Consider the following 17,061-nt stretch of genomic DNA (forward strand, 5'->3'; position numbering starts at 1 on the left):
TCCCCCTGGCTCTGCCTCCCAAGTGCTGGGATTAAAGGCAGGCGCCACCACCGCCCGGCCTATTAAAAATATTCTTGTTCACAGTTTATTATTATTATCTACACAAGAATTGGGTTCATGCAAGCTACTTTGCGCTTCCTTTAGTGATTGATAACAATGATCCATCTTATTATTACTTCATTGGACATGCTAGGATACTTTTAAATATCTTTTCAAGTCATAGAGACAGTCCCACTTGCCATGAGTCCAATGCCTTTCTGAAGTTTCCCATGTGTCCTAGTTAGGATTTCTATGGATGTGATGAAACACTATGACCAAAAACAGCTTGGGAAGGAAAGGGTTTATTTGTCTTATATTTCTATATCATAGACCCTCATTGAAGGAAGTCAGGACAGGAACTCAAAGAGAGCAGGAACCTGGACTCAGGAGCTGATTAAGAAGTCATGGAGGAGTGCCGCTTACTGCCTTGCTCCTTCTCGCTTACAGCACCCAGGACCACTAGCCCATGGGTGGCTCCACCCACAATGAGCTGAGCACTTGCACATCAATCAATAGTGAAGAGAATGCCCTACAGACTTGAGCACAGCCCAATTGTATGGGGAACTTTCTAAATGGAGGCTCCCTCATTTCTGATAACTATAGCTTATGTAAAGTTCACATAAAATTAGCCAGCACACCATATTATTCCATAATACTCACAATAACCATTCAAGGTACATAATTATGACATGATAGTTGATAAAACTGATTTACAGTTATCTGATTGCAGTACCTATAGAGGCCAGAAGATGACGTCAGATCACCTGGAGCTGGAGTTACAGGTGGTTGTTACCCAATGGCAATTGAACTCAGGGTCTCCTTAGGAACAGCAAGCACTCTTAACTGCTCAGCCCTCTCCATCGCCATATCACCACCATTTGGGAGAAGATCCGAGCAAGGGCTATTGGAGATTCAATGGGTTTTCCAAAATAAGTCATTGAAAACCAGAGTTATACTGACAGTTTAAATAAAGACATCTCTGTGTGAAACATATGTGACCACAAAATCTAAGTGTAATGTGATTTCTACACCTCTCAGTGTTCTATAAAAGACAAAAGTCGGTTAACCTGCCAAGACTTTTTACATTAAATAGCAACTTTTTCTTTGTTCTCTATTCTATTTCTTGCCCATTCAGATATGGGTTCACTTCAAGTTGCCTGTGTCCTTCAGTCACCAGAATTTGGTCACAACATCCTCATGCCCTACAGTGCCTCTGAACCTACCAGTTGCACCAAAAGGGACAGAGCTGAGAGTCAGGGAGGTCCTAGAGAAACTAGACAAACAGATCCCGCCCAGGCCTTTTGCCCATCTCAACACCACCACCAGCGCCACTCACAGCACAGCCACCATCCTCAACCCTCGAGACACACACTGCATGGGGGAAAAACTGGATGTGCTGTTGGAAGCCAGGGACCACCTGGGACGCAGGAAGGAGTATGGTGGAGACTTCCTGAGGGCCAGGATGTCCTCCCCAGCCCTGAAGGCAGGAGCTTCTGGAAAGGTGACAGACTTCAACAATGGCACCTACCTTGTCAGCTTCACTCTGTTCTGGGAAGGCCCGGTCTCCCTGTCTATCCTGCTCATGCATCCCAGTGAAGGAGTGTCAGCTCTCTGGAGAGCAAGGAAACAGGGCTACGACAGAATCATCTTCACTGGCTGGTATGTAAATGGAACCTCTCAGGTCCACACTGAGTGTGCCTTGGTTCTAAACTCAAGTGTCGAACTCTGCCGATATCTGGACGCCCAGTACCAAGAAGCATTCTACTGTGTGAAGCCTCCAAATGTACCCTGTGCGGCTCTTACCCACATGCATTCGAAGAACAAAGAAGTTTCCTATCTTAGGCAGCAAGAGAGGAGCCTCTTTGAAAGGTAAATATTATTGTTTCACATTTCTGGGGAGAAATGGCTAATCTAGGATGCAGGGAATGTATTCTAAGCACTGTAACTTAGGGACTCTGTAAGAAGAGTCCTTTGAGAGGGGACCTGTGAATTCATTTGGGGACAGTGTTCAATCTCCAGGGGTCCTCAGACATTTGTGATAAGTAATACTTATCAATGAACCTAAAAAACGCAGGTTGACTAAGAACAAAAGGAAAAAGAACTGTATGTGTATGTGTGTGTGTGTTCTAATCATTCTTTCTGTGTCTCAATACACTGCCTTGCATACATACCTTCTGGGTCCCTGGCTCCTATGAACTATGAAACAAATAAATGGAAACTTACTGAATGACCTGAAATTCTAGGCAGGGAATTAGATTATCACTGAGAAGTAGCAGAAGGATTGGCCAATCTGGGTTCTGGAACTATGCTTGAGTTGAGGTCACTGCAGATTAATTGCTGTATCTGTCTCTTTAAGGTCAAATATAGGTGTGGAGATTATGGGAAAATCCAATGTGATTAGTGTCTCCAAATGCAACAGTAAGTGGTTCTGTGCTTGGCGGGCGGTGCTTAACACTAGACCCATTTAAAGGGCCTTCTCTCTCTGCTGGACTTGGTCATTGTCTCGGGTCTCATAAGGTGGGCCAAGGCACAAAGTCCGTATGTGAATGAATGTTTGAATTCACTAGGATCTTTCGTGCCTGCTTTAGTACCCACATCTCTCAGCAATCATCTCCTCAGGTAGAAGGTCATCTGCCCATCTTACACAACAACCTACAAAAAACAAAACTCTCTCCCAAGTCTTTACCTAGTTCTTCATCCCCACCACCACCGTCTCCTGCCGTCTTCACAGCCTCCCTAGAATTATCACTTAGACATCTCCAATGTGCCATCTAGGAGTCAATTTACAACCATTTCTTTTTACAAAGGACTTCACATGCGTATCCGCTAGTCTCTCTCTCTCTCTCACATTCGATTTTTTTTTCCTTCTCTGAAGAGCTCATAAATACCACCTAAAATGATTTCAGGCAACTGGATCTAAATTCATCATAGAAAGTTTGCTAATTGCTAAGACGGTTTTCCACATAGAAGGAAAAACACTTTTCTGATTGCAGAAGTGATGTGTAGTGTAGTGCTTTCCCAGCATGCATAAAGCTCTAGGCTTGTCCACGAGCATCACATAAACACACACCCATAATTTCCTAACTCCAGAAGTGGAAACAGGAAGATGAGGAGTTCAAGGCCATCCTCACCTACATACCAAGTTGAAGAAAAACCTGGACTACATGAGACCCTGTCTCAAAGACAGACTTAGAGAGGAAGAGGGATAGGAATGGTATTTCTTTTGTCCCATACATATCAGAACCTTCATAGTAGTTGTTAAAATATTACTTTACCGTTTGGGAGTAATGAACAATTGTGACCCCAAATCTGTTGCCACACCATCCTACCCACCCACACACCCACACCTTCCCAGGTCTCTTTATTACCCAGAGACTAAAGTTGAAGATCTGGGCCTTCTTAGACCTCCAGGCCTCTCTCAATGCAAATTGGCCAATTTATAGCCAAGTTCACCCTGCATTTATCTCAAAGCGTTCATACTTGCATGGTGACATTTTAGACACCATGAGAGCATGTGACAAGCTCAAGTGGAATAACACTCTCAGATTGAAGAGCTCTCGCCCTATATAAGAATTGATGAGGCTGGTCTCATGGCAGGGCTAACAAATAGTTAAATTTTAGTTGAAGGCCTTTTTTATTCTGAGAGGAAAAACCCCATGTACTTTTCATATAAACATTAATAGGTATCACTTAGGAAACTCACATCACAGGAAACTTTTACTGAAAATAAATATTCCATTATGAAGATACTTTAATAAGCTTCTTTTTATTGTCACCACCCACCCACACGCCTATCTAGAGGGTTCTTTGGAAAAGGTGGAAGGCTCCTAAACACAGGTGAATAGAGTGGTGTTTTAGAAGACTCGATCTTGCTGATTTCTTGGCAGAAGAAGCTGTTCCAGCAAAAGAGAGATGCAAGCTCGGGAAGGCATCTGCAATCCCCAGTGGGCACGTCTGGAAAAACACCTGGATTCCAGCCTCCTGTAGTTTGGCTCCGATCAAAATGAAAGACTGCCTGAGAGGAAAATTCATCCATCTGATGGGGGATTCCACAATCCGCCAGTGGATGGAATACTTCAAAAGCAGTATCAACAGTATGTCTCAATATAATTCACACCTCTTTCACAAACTGTGTTTTAATGTCAAGGGGAAAAAAAAAGAGTACAGGATATTCCTCCTCTATCATAGTTCAATAGTCTTAATCACAAACCATCAGCATTATTCCCAAAAAAAAATGTTACTATCATTCCCTAGAACCATGGTTGTTAAACTGTGGGTCATGACCTGTCAGGGGTCAAAAGAAATTGTCCCAGGGGTCACCGAAAAACACCTGCATATCATATATTTACATTATGATTCATAACAGTAGGAAAATTTCATTTATGAAGTAACAACAAAAATAATTTTTGGTTGGGGTTCTCTACAATATGAGGAACTGTATTAAAGGGTCACAGCATTAGGAAGGTTGAGAACCACTGATCTAGAACAACGTTCACTATCTCTAGTATTTGTTTTGAATGAAATAAATTAACGGACAGCAAGTATTTATCGCACTGCAAGGCACACTAACACATAGGCAGTACCCAGAAAGCAATAGCAATTGAAACTGTTATCACAAGTTAGTATCAGAGTTGAGGCTAGAATCTATCTGTAAGAAGCCTAGTTTTATTTCTATATTTACTAAGTCAAGAATACATCAACACTAAGTCAGATTATAATATTCTATGTAAGTTAAACCACATAATAAACCATCACTTCGTGCTCTTCTAGGTCCTTGGACCCTGGCTCTTGTCACTGAAGACAAGGTTGAGGCTATGACTGGCCTTGATATGAGACCAATCTTGTGTTCTCCAATTTAAAAAAATAATAAACTGGTCCCCTATAAAGGCTGAAATTGGCAGGGCCTGGGTTCTGAGTTGTAAAAGTATTCGAAACAGAGAGGACATATTAGATCATGATTTCCATTAAACAATCAGCCCCTCATAATTTTGTCTCTCTCATATAGAAAATCGAGATTCTAGTGAAACTTTATCATCACATGGTCTGATGTTGCAGGTTTCATAGGTCATGCAGCATCTGAGGTGAATGACCCCTCCCCCTCAGCATGTAGGTTACAGTGGGTCGAGATCACTGTATACTTTCTTAGGGAAAGAAGAAGAACAGAGAATACAGTTTTAGATTCCTGGAACTGTTACAGAGATTTGCTTGGCTTCTTTTGCACATAACATCAATTAATAGCCTTCCCTATCTACCCTCATATAAGGTCAGGGTATAGGTAACATGTCCTATGAGAACAGCATGGACACACTAATCGCATTATCTTCAGGTAAAGCTGAGTTCAAAGTTAAAGCCATCCCCTGCACAATTCAACCTGAATGATTCTGGAAGATTCATAAAGCACCTTGAGTTGTTTGACTATCAGATACCATAAGTTTATACAACTCTAAACACCAGATCTTTTCTCCTATATTTGTGGCTAGTTGATCTCTGTAACTGTATTCTCCTTTTGTTTTGGGATTGCCTGTTGGTTCTCAGCACTGAGGTCTGTGGATCTGCATGAGACTGGAAAACTGCAACATCAACTCGCTGTGGACTTGGATGAAAATATCAACATCCAGTGGAAAAAACATGGTTACCCCCTTATTGGGTCATTGGTCTACTCTGTCAAAGAGATGGAGTACATTGCACGGATAATTGACAGAACTGGAGGAGAGAAAAACACGGTCATTGTCATTTCTCTGGGTCAGCATTTCAGACCTTTCCCCATTGACCTCTTCATCCGAAGGGCCCTCAATGTCCACAAAGCTCTTCAGCGTCTTCTCCTGAGAAGCCCAGACACTATGGTTGTCCTCAAAACAGAAAACGTCAGGGAGATGAGCAGTGACGTGGAAAGACTAGGTGACTTCCATGGTTACACCCAGTACCTTGCCTTAAAAGATATTTTCCAGGACCTCAATGTGGGTGTCATTGATGCCTGGGATATGACAATTGCATATGGCACAAATGATGTCCATCCACCACAGCATGTGGTTGGAAGTCAAATTAATATATTCTTAAATTATATTTGCTAGCAAACACATAACTCTGAAAGTCACTCATTGAATTTCAAAGATGCAGTGAATTCTGCTGGCATGTCAGGTACCAGGATGTCCCAGTTAGTCCAAGGAGTTAGTCTTCACTCTGGTCCATGTGATCCACCCAGTTCAGCCTGACTAGGCCCTAGACTGGGCTTCTGCTTCAAGTTGAAGCTCAAAAGAATCAATGAATGGTCCTCCCTTTTTGATCAGGTCCTCTCTTTTCTGATCAGAGCCAACCTATTCTTCATCAATTAGAAGTTAGGATTCCCTTGGGTGAGTCCAGGAAAATTAAGTAATTTTGTATAATATTTTTAAAGGTCTTTGATTCAATTTGTAAATATTTTTGTGGAGACTTTTTATATCCATGTTCATCAGAGAAATTGTTCTGTACTTTTTTCTTGGTTGTGTCTCAAAGTTTGACATCGGGACAATACAGACTTCAGAGAAAGAGTTTGGTATCATTCCTTCTGTTTGTGATTAGTAGATGGGTATGAGAAGCATTGGTTAGATTTTCTTTAAAAGTTCATAGTATTCAGTACTGAATCTGTCCAGACCTGAACTTTTCTTTGGAGAGAGAACTATAATTATCACTTCAATCTCATAGCTTATTATGGGTCTATTTAAATTGTTTCTAATTCCTAGGTTTAGTTTTGATCGACCATATACATTTAGAAATTTATCTTTCTTCTAGGCTTTCTAGATTTTTGGAATATAAGATTTTGGATCATCCAGAACAAAATATGCATGGAAACACTACCATGAAACCTAATATTTTGTTACTTTAGAACAAAAATAAAATAAAATTTTTATATGAAAAACATATTAAAATAGGAATGAATAATGGAAAATATTTTAGTAAATTTTTACTCTTATATATTAAATATAAAATTATAGTTTGGTTTTTATAAATATATTATAAATTATATATTTTTGTTTGTTTGTTTGTCTTTTAGGTTTTGGGGTTTTTTTTGACAGGGATTCTCTGTGTAGCCCTGAGTGTCCTGGAACTTGTTCTGTATACAGGCTGGCCATGAACGCAGAGATCTGCCTTTCTCTGCCTCTTGAGTGCTGGAATTAAAGAAATATGCCACTATTGCCCACCTTTGTCTATTTAATTTCTCTATTACCTTTTTTTATGTGGAGGGGGATATATGCCACGGTGCGCGTATGAGGGTCAGAGAACATGGTTTAGGAGTCAATCCTTCTACCATTTGTGTTCCGATGATTGAACTCAGGTTATCAGGCTTGGTAGCAGATGCCTTTACCTACCCAGCCATCTCACTGACCCTAAATTATACCTTTTAGAAAGAATAAAGATGCTTAAAGAGATGGCTCAGACATTCAGAGCACTTGTTGCTCTCCCAAAGGGCCCAGGTTTGATTCCCAACACACACGTGGTGGCTCACATTTCGTGGGGACCCAACACTCTCTTCTGGCTTCCACAGGCATCACGCATACACATGGTACACAGACATATATGCAGAAAAAACACCAACCCACATAAAAAAATTATTGTGTTTTCGTTTTCTATTATTAATTAAACTTATTCATTAATTTTATATGTGACAACAGTTTTCCCCTCCCTCCTCTCCTTCTATTCCAACTCCTCCCTCTCCCCCCGCCCCACTTTTTAACTACTACTCTGTTTCTGTTCAGAAAGGGACAGGCCTCCCATTAGGTGTCAGGAAAACATAGCATATCAAGTTGAGGTAGGACTAAGCTCCACCCCTTGTGTTAAGGCTGGGCAAGGCGACCCAGTGTGAAGAATGCATTCCTGGAAGCCAGGCCAAGCTTTAGAGAAAGGCCCTGCTTCCACCACTAGGAATGCCACAAGTAGTTCAAGCTCCACGACTGTCACCCAGTAGAGGGCCTGGGTCAGAACCATGCAGGCTCCCTAGCTGTTGGTCCACAGCCTGAGAGCTGCTATGAGCCCAGTTTGGTTGTTTCCGTGGGGTCCCTTGTGAAGGCCTTGACCCTTCTGGCTCCCACAATCCTTCCCTCCCTTCAACAGGATGCTCTCAGCTTAGCCCAGTACTTGGCTGTGGATCTGTTTCCATCCGTCACTGGAAGAAGGCTCTCTGATGACAATTTGGAGTAGTCACCAATCTGATTACAGGAGATGGCCAGTTCAGGCTATGTACCCATAATGCTGGGATCTCAGCTGGGGTCATCCCTAGTATATTCATGGAAGTTTCTCTTGCACCAAGTTTTTACCTGATCCCAAGATGCACTCCACCCACATTTAAATGTCTCTTTCAATACTGTCCCCCTACCCCCAACCCAATCCCTCTTTTTCCCATCGACCCAGCTGCCAGTCTACCCAGGGGATCTCTTCTATTTCCCCTTCCCAGGGAAATCCATGTGTCCCCATCCATCATGTGGGCCCTCCTTGTCACCTAGCTTCTCTGGGGCTGTGGACTGTAGCATGGATGTTTTAAAACTCCAACTATTTTGCTTGCATTCAACAGTTATATCAAGGTGTCATATCAACTTGGTGGGGTCTTATAAAACAACTCTTCAAATAAAGAGTCTCATTTCCTTTTCTATCATTAACTACTGGCTCCAGTGATTTTTACATGGTAGGCTATCCCCCTACAGTCAAAGAAGAGTAGAATACCAGGCAAGGCTCCAAGATCTCAAAAGTCCTCTGATTATACTCTCCGTAGGACTGGTCTCTGTGAGATTGCAGCTGAATCATATTATCATCATCAGAAATAAGAGGTAACAGAGTGAAACACAGTGAGCTGGAGTTCAGAGACTTTGGTCCTGTTACAAGCCATAATTTGTAGACTTTGGATAAGTCAGGTCACCTTCTTAGGTCGTGATTTCCCAAATAAAGGAATTATTCTAAGATTCACAACCACAAAACTTTGCCTCAGGACACTGACTAGAGACACAGGATTCAGGAGAGGTGTCTGGGAAGCCCAGTTCCATTGTTCCTCCTCAACCAAAGTATTAGTCACTTTTACCTGTGTGTGTCGGTCTTCTGGGTGAGCCTTGGTTTGAAAAGGTAATTTGATGCCTTGGTACACTTTCAAAGCTATTTTGATTACTTACAATCAACAACATTGATTAGCATCACCTACACTTACATGTTAACATTTTTAACTGTTCATTTCAGTAGTTGAATTAGGCAATGAAATTTTCAGCAAGGCCTTCAGCACTACATTCTTCTTTAACTCTGCACTATTCACTGAACCTCAGAATCTGTAGAATCCTGACCTCCTCTCACTGCAGCTGGAAGGAAACCAGTACAGCAGAACACTTTAAATCTGTATCCTGTGTCCTTAGGGATGATACATTCTCTCAACATCTGCCTGGGACTCATTGTTCACAGTCCAGTGTCTAGTGTACACTCATGGGGATCAAAAACAATTATTCATGCCCTACCGTGTTCAGACACTGTTCTAATCTTTAGAAATATTGTGAGGGTTGGAGATTTGGCTCAGCAATTAACAGTACTAACTCCTCTTGCAGAAGACCTGGTTCAGCTCTCAACACTCACATCAGGTCACTCACAACTGCCTGTAACTCTTAGTGATCTGACACCCTCTTCTAAGGATGCCTGCACACCCATGGTGCACATAAACTCATGTAGACACACACACATATACATGAATAAGATGTTTTTACTTTTTAGCAAAAAGAGAACTTGAAATATATACCATCAGACATTACCAACTAATGAAGGGACAGGGTAACTAACAAAAAACTACAAAACATTATGTAATGATTAAAAACAAAGTATTATGTCATTCTTGAGTGCATGACCCCATTCTTCAGTTTCTAACTAGCACAAATTGGACTCAGTGAGTTTAAAAAAAAGAGACATGAAGCTAGGAAAGGGTGGGTGAATTGGGGAGAAGTTAGGGGAAAAGTGGGGGTAAATGTGACCGGAACACATGTATCCATGTATGAATTAATAAAAATATTACTGTGTTAAAGTATATTGTGGAATAGTGTGGCAGAGTGTTATGTGGCATTGTCTAATGAGTTAGTGTCTTAGAGAAGATTTCAAGTAGTCTGGAAAAGAGGCAGCCATTAGAGAAGTGGTAAAGAGAGACCCTAGGGAAGGAGGACTCCCTGGTACCTAACTTTTGTAGCTAATACACAGGCTACTGGGGAAATTTGTCACCAGTAGTTCTACCTGCCTAAAGACTCTGCCACACTCTCAACCTGCTGGTTAACAACTGCCCACTGGTAGAGAACGGGGCATCCCATCTTTGTGTCTTAGCGATTGTGGTGTTGATCACCTGGGAGCAAAATATAAATGGGTGGTGTTGAGAAAGGCAAGAAGATCTTTGTTCAGAAGTGTGCCCAGTGCCACACTTTGGAAAAGGGAGGCAAGCATAAGACTGGACCAAATCTCCATGGTCTGTTTGGGAGGAAGACAGGTCAGGCCACTGGATTCTCTTACACAGATGCCAGCAAGAACAAAGGCATCACCTGGGGAGAGGACACCCTGATGAGGTATTTGGAGAATCCCAAAAAGTACATCCCTGGAACAAAAATGATCTTTGCTGGAATTAAGAAGGGAGAAAGGGCAGACCTAATGGTTTATCTTAAAAAGGCTACTATTGAGTAATTCTACTGCCTTATTTATTACAAAACAAATGTCTCATGGCTTTTAATGTGCCATAATTTAATTCATACATCAAAATTCAGATCATAAACGACTAACAATGTTTTTGTTGGGACAGTCCTGATTTAAGTAAAACTGACTTGTAGTAAAGTGGATATGATCTTTTTAAAAAATAACAATTCCAGTCATATACTATCACAGCTCTCCCTTTCTCAAGATCAAATTGTACTTATTAAAGTTCTACTTTCCACAAAGATGGGGTGTCACCTGAAACCTATTGAATGGTTTTATGCTTAAATTTATATAAGTAGGAATATGAATATATTTAAACACTAGGAAAATTCTATCACTCTCTCAGAAACAAGAAGACTCACCTGTGTTTCAGTTTGTATTCACTGACCTGTTACAGGCAATGGAACGTCAGGTAGCAACTGTCTATTCTTGACTTGATGATGTCATTTTAATTAGAATTCCCTGTCAAAGGATGCTGCCTTTTACCATTGAAAGGTACTATGTATAATATCAAATAAAGAGTATTTAGCACTTAAAAAAAAAGAACTGCCCACTGGTGAAGTCATGGTGCCACAAACAGACCTGCTCCACAAGAAGGAACTTCTGATACTGTGAGCCAAGGCAAAGACCTGTGGCTAGGGAGAGCTGAGGACCTCATGAAGGAACAAAGAGGTTAGTGACATCCTCTCAACTATACTCCATCTTCAGGATCCGAACTGGAGGTTTAGGTTAAACAGAGGGCAGAATAGTATACATAGCTAAGAAATGCCAGTCAAGATAGGGCCCCACCCACCCTTATCTGGGCTTCAATGTCTCATGTATGTGGCCTGATAAGCTGTCAAAACTATGTGAAATATTTTTCTGGAAGATACTGTCTTTCTCTGGATGGTACCACCTTTTCTTATCCCAGCATGAGGTTCCTGGAGAACTCCAATTTCTTGGGAACATTTGTTGCTGCAGTCTGACAGCTAAAAGGAAAAAGAAAAGGCACAGAGTCCCTTTCAAATACCTGCATATTCCAGCCAGGATCCTTACAAAATTGCCTTTGAAGATGCTGTTCCTAGCCATAGATTGCTAGTGCCATTAACCTGCAGCATGGAGGGAAACCTCGTTTCTGCAGAGGGTGGTGGTCACTGCAGACACTCATCCAGTCAAGCTGGTTATGACTGGTGACTTTAAAGGTGGCCCAACACTCAGTCATAAATGGAAGAAAATAATCAGAAATCTGTGTCACCACCTCCAAGACAAGGCAAATTTTTCACTCTCATTTTCCTGTACAGGTAAGGTAAAGAAACAGTCTTTTAAGTCAATAACTATTATAGGCCATTCTTTGTGTTACAGAGATGGCAAGGGCATCCCAGTCTGTAGGGAACCCATAGGCTGAATTACTTTATTAATATCTCTCAGATCTGTCAGCATTCTCCAATTACCAGACTTTTTTAAAATAACAAATACAGGACAATTCCAAGGACTGGTAGATGCTTCAATGTGTTGAGCATTTAACTGCTCTTGAACCAGATGTTCTAAAGCTTGTAGCTTCCCTTTTGTCAAAGGCCATTGACTAACCCAGACAGAAAGGTAAGGTGTTAGTACTTTTGAGAATTCAACAGCAGCTGTGCTCTGTTTATGTACAGGATGAACGGTTGGTGACTCTTTTTTATAACATGTTATGATATTATACCTAGAAACATGCATTGGTCTGTATTCCCTTCCTGAGATTGCAGGAATTTTAATCTGGGTATTCCACTGCTGTAACAGATCTCGGCCTCAAAGATTCACTGCTACATTTGCACATATGGCTTCAGCCTTCCTCTCTGTCTTTCTGGCCCTATGCATTCAACCCATCACAAACTCTGTTTTATCTGTTTTATCTGAGATAGGGTTCCAATCCCTAGAAATTGGACATCTACCTCTTGAAGAGGCCTATTTGGATGCCATGATTTTGGTGTAATTATAGTCACATCCACACCCATGTCTACCAGGCCCTCCAGAACAATGCCATTAATTCCAACTCTAAGCTTTGGTTTTTGTCCATTTATGGAAGTCTGCCAAAATATTCATTTTATTATGTTCTTTGGAACTTTTGATTCATCTACCAGAGCTGTTCTTTCATCCAGTGCAGTATCACTCTTTACATTAGACACTGGGTTATTTAATTGTCCTGGAGAGGAATTTCCTTCACAGTGGCTGGAAATATTTGGACCACGTTCAATTTGGGGGCCTGCAAGAGGCCACTTGAGGCATTTCCTGGTAGTAAAGGGTTGCATCTTATATCTATTATTGATCTGCACTCATCGGTCCAATGTCAGCCTTTGCCACATCTTCTACATAATCCAGAAGGTTGGGGTCTCCCATTTGGGTTATTTCTAGAAGGAATATTACTTCTAGGAGCAACCCAGACACAGTTTTTACTTATATTACCTGATGTACCACATTTAAAGCATTTGGTACCATGGGGCCTTCTTCCACCTCTGGGAATTGCCTCTCGTATCCAAGCCTCATTACTATAGTTAAGAGACTCAACACCATTAGTATACTGAGTCCTATCTTCTGAAGGAGCTGATCTGACCTTCAATGGTGTAAATATTCTTTTCCATTCTGCATTAGCATTGTTAAATGCCAAGGATTCAGTTAATATTTGTCTTAATTCTTATCTGACATAGCTTTTATTATAGCTGTGGTTAGCCTTTGTAAAAAATCAGTGAAAGGTTCTGTGGTACATGGAATATCTTTGTGTATATCTCGGTTGGTTTTCCTGGTTCTGGAACTTTTCCCAAGCATTTAGAGCTGTTGTATTGCATAGGGATATTGTATGCTCATCATAAGTAGCTTGTACATGTACATTCCTATCAGCAAAACGTCCTTCACTAAGAATTTGATCTTGGGAGATCTCAAAACCTTACCCTGCTGTTCCAGGTTCATAGCCTCCTCTCTCAACCAGCTTTTCCATTGCAACTGCTGACTATATTCTACAACTGCTGAGATCAACTGACTCTAGTCATCTGGTATGTTTCTATTTGAGGTAGACCATGAATTTAACATCTGTCTTACAAGTGTTGAGTGTATGCCATACGTGACTACCTCTTCCTTCATATGTTTAAAAAAAATTTCTCATCAGAATAGGTTGTAATATATATTCTACATATGGCTCAGGGTGTCTATCATCTGCTGGCTTCTCATGGATGATGACAGGATAAGCCATTGTATGAGAGCGATTTGGAGAAATTATGACTTGTATGATATTGTCCTTCTGCTTATTAGGTCCCTTGTCATATTTACTGAGAGTTCCTTCTAGGGCTTGCATACACGCACCTAGAGTCTGTTCTAGCAAATGAACCTCCTTTGTTTTAAGAGATTGCAGAGATTTCATGGACTCAAGCAACCTTTTATATTCTTCTGAAACACATGATTCCATAGACCTTATTTTATCAGTTAATGATAATCTGTCTTCCTTATAAAGTGTCTTAGTAGCAACAACTTCACCCTAGAGAAGGTTATTGTTCTATCCACTAAGTACTCATATTTATTATCAATAAAATCAATCCTGGCTATACATTTATTATTAATGGACTGAAGTTTCTGTAATAAAGATTCATGTAATTAGCAGATTCCAAACTAAGGAGTCTGTTATTTAAATCTTTATTATGACCTTGTAACTCCTGGTTAGCGGATTCCAGAGAAAGTATCTTTTTATGTAAGCTTTCATTGCTATCTTGTAAAGCCTGTATCAGTCCAAATAATGACTCACCTATGTTATTATTATTAAAACAGTATTTGAATGCTGTGTGACTATTACAGTAAATGCCAAAATGGTGCATGCCAGTTACACCCTGGGAAGGTCGTATATTTCCAGGAAAATGTCATTCATAATACAGGCAAAAAAGTTTTTAAATTCTTGTGAAGTAGTATTTTCTGCCATATTATATGAAATATTCAAAAATTTGTTAATCATTTTCAAGGTGTAAAATTATCAAGTTCTCTTACCTGAAATGAAACACTGCCTTGCTTGTATTACCAGCCTTGCAATGGTTTTGGGGTGTAGTAGCGCTTTTCAGCCAGGAGGTGTCATGAGTATAGTGCTAAAGAAGGTTCTGCCGAAGACTTTGGCTGGTGGCAGCTGCAGGCAGAAACGGAGTGTCCCATGTGCATGTGTGGAGGAGCAGCAACAGCCGTGCAGTGACAGCAGATCTTCCTGAGTCTCCCAGGAGCTTCCGGCCAGGCTTGGCTTTTGTGGCTTCCTTGGCCTCTCAGCGCTCTTCTTTCAGGCAAGAGGCCGGCATATGGGGTTGAGTGGCCTGAGCTCAGGTCATGGAGAGCTCCAGGCAGAGAAGACAATGGTGGTCGCTCTGGCCCAGAGCCCTCAGCACCTGTGAGCAGCCACGGAGGAAGTGTCTTTGGGGAGCCAGCCAGGCAGCAGTGTGGGTAGGCCATGCCTCCTCATCTATTCTATCTGGGCAGCCTCTGACTGGCTTCAGAGAGATGGTAGAAGCCATGGGCTCAGACAGGAGCCAGCACAGGCTCAGCAGCTGCACATCCCACTGGGCCAGGAGCAGTGGGGAGGGGGGAGGAGGCTCATTAATGGTGGCTCTCACCTGTCTGGGGGCTAAGCTTGCCACAGGATCAGACTCAGCCACTCCTTTTGCATCAGGAATGGAACGAGACTACCATAGAGGTGCTCCCTGGTGCCTGTGTGTCTAGTGGTTGGCTATCCCGAACCTGGAGGGCATTGCACATGCCCTCAAGCTGGGAAAGAGGAAGGAAATGAAGGAGCAGTACCCAGTGTTTATGGGCTGAATGGATAAGCACTAGGTACCCAGGAGAAGCAGGAATTTTAAAAGAGACAGAGAAGAAAAGAGACAGGGAAGTGTGGAAAGCGTGCCACAAGAGTCACAGAGGAGGCTGAGGGTGGAGGCCACCTGAGCTTTTGGAATTTGCCCCAAATGAGTGCCAGATAATGTGGGAATTTAACAAGGCAACTCCAGGTAGCTTATCTGGTAGTTAAAAGGAGGTTTATGTTGGGGTAACCTACAGCCACTAAAAGGGGTTGGTTACAGGATCCAGGAGAGGAGATGTGCAGTCCAGAATGGTTCTCTGGGGAACTCTGACTTGGTCTGCAATCCAGCATCCAGGATCATGAGGAGCCAAGTGGGCCAACATATACAGATCTCAGGTCTTAAGGGCTCCTGTCTTGGCCAAGCCCCAGGGGCAGGTCCTAGGTAGGTGTGGCAGTTACCGGCTGCCTCACTGGGGCAGTGCTTCAAGGTCACAACTGGAACAGCTGTGCACTACATTTCTCCCTTGCTTTCCTCCCTCTAGACCCTCCCATATATCCCTCCTTGCCCTTTTCCAAATGCATGGCCTTCCTTTTTTTTTATTAAGTACTGTCATATTCCTAAATATAACCTGCTTAGTCTAAACACTGTTGCATTTTGTAATTGTGTAACTGTAGCTGGAGTTTTCCAGTGTCCTGCCCAGTCCACAGCTTCTCAGACCCAAGTAAACACACAGAGGCTTTTATTAATTGAAACTGCTCAGCCATTAGCTCAAGCTTCCTACTGACTAGCTCTTACACTTAAACTCAGCCCATTTCTGTTAATCTAAATGTCACCACATGTTTCATGGCTTTACCTGTGTGCCATTATATGCTGTTCCCTGGACGGCTGGCTGGCATCTCCTGAGTCAGCCTTTCTCTTCCCAGAATTCTCCTTGTCTTCTTATCCTGCCGGTACTTCCTGCCTGGCTACTGGCCAATCAGCATTTTATTTATCAACCAATCAGAGCAACATATTCACAGCATACAAAGCGATATTCACAGCACCTCCCCTTTTCTTTTTTTCAAAAAGGAAGGTTTTAACTTTAACATAGTAAAATTACATATAACAAAACAGTTATCAAGCAAGAATTATAATTCTAATATCTAGTCTATTTGTATTTGACAAAATTAAAGAAGATATCTATTTATCCTATATTTGTGAGTCTAAGGCTTCATATCTAACTTATCTTTTATCATAACTAAGGAAAATTATAACTATCTAGTCTTCAACTGCATCAAAGGCCTCAGAAGGATACAATATTATCTAAGTAAACATGAAGAGCATTGTAAACAACTTCCAAAAACCTAGAATGACAGAGACAGTTGTCTGCCTGGACAGTCATCCAAAGGTCCTCTACAATGTTGGGGCATCCATCTTCACCCCAGTCACTTTTCTCTGTGTCCTGTAGAATGCATGGCAGTTTCTTCTTCAAAGCAGCAACCTGAAGGACCATCTTACCTTGCAATGTTCAGTGGTCACCTTCCTATGGGTCCTGCATGTACAGTCGATACAACATTTTGTCAAGCAGTTCAGGCAA

At 41.7% G+C, this 17,061-nt stretch overlaps 2 protein-coding genes across 24 annotated transcripts in view; both read left to right on the top strand.

Annotated features, from left to right (window-relative positions):
• Nucleotides 1-7,217, top strand: part of LOC128123226 (NXPE family member 4) — a 236,310-nt gene extending 229,093 nt beyond the window's left edge. For all 23 annotated transcript variants that reach the window (XM_052759469.1, XM_052759452.1, XM_052759433.1 and 20 more), the window contains 4 exons: nucleotides 1,175-1,908; nucleotides 2,396-2,457; nucleotides 3,927-4,133; nucleotides 5,575-7,217. In XM_052759469.1, the coding sequence (XP_052615429.1) occupies nucleotides 1,175-1,908; nucleotides 2,396-2,457; nucleotides 3,927-4,133; nucleotides 5,575-6,110 (1,539 nt within the window). In that variant the 3' untranslated portion in view covers nucleotides 6,111-7,217. The remainder of the gene's footprint in view (nucleotides 1-1,174; nucleotides 1,909-2,395; nucleotides 2,458-3,926; nucleotides 4,134-5,574) is intronic.
• A 97-nt stretch (nucleotides 7,218-7,314) lies between these two features.
• LOC128123334 (cytochrome c, somatic-like) lies at nucleotides 7,315-11,167 on the top strand. Its single transcript, XM_052759619.1, has one exon. It carries the CDS (start codon nucleotides 10,387-10,389, stop codon nucleotides 10,699-10,701), a length of 315 nt encoding a protein of 104 aa, XP_052615579.1. The 5' UTR covers nucleotides 7,315-10,386; the 3' UTR covers nucleotides 10,702-11,167.
• Nucleotides 11,168-17,061: the final 5,894 nt, after the last annotated feature.

Source organism: Peromyscus californicus, unplaced genomic scaffold (assembly GCF_007827085.1).
Source record: "Peromyscus californicus insignis strain IS unplaced genomic scaffold, ASM782708v3 Scaffold_11__1_contigs__length_118956290, whole genome shotgun sequence".
NCBI lineage: Eukaryota > Metazoa > Chordata > Mammalia > Rodentia > Cricetidae > Peromyscus > Peromyscus californicus.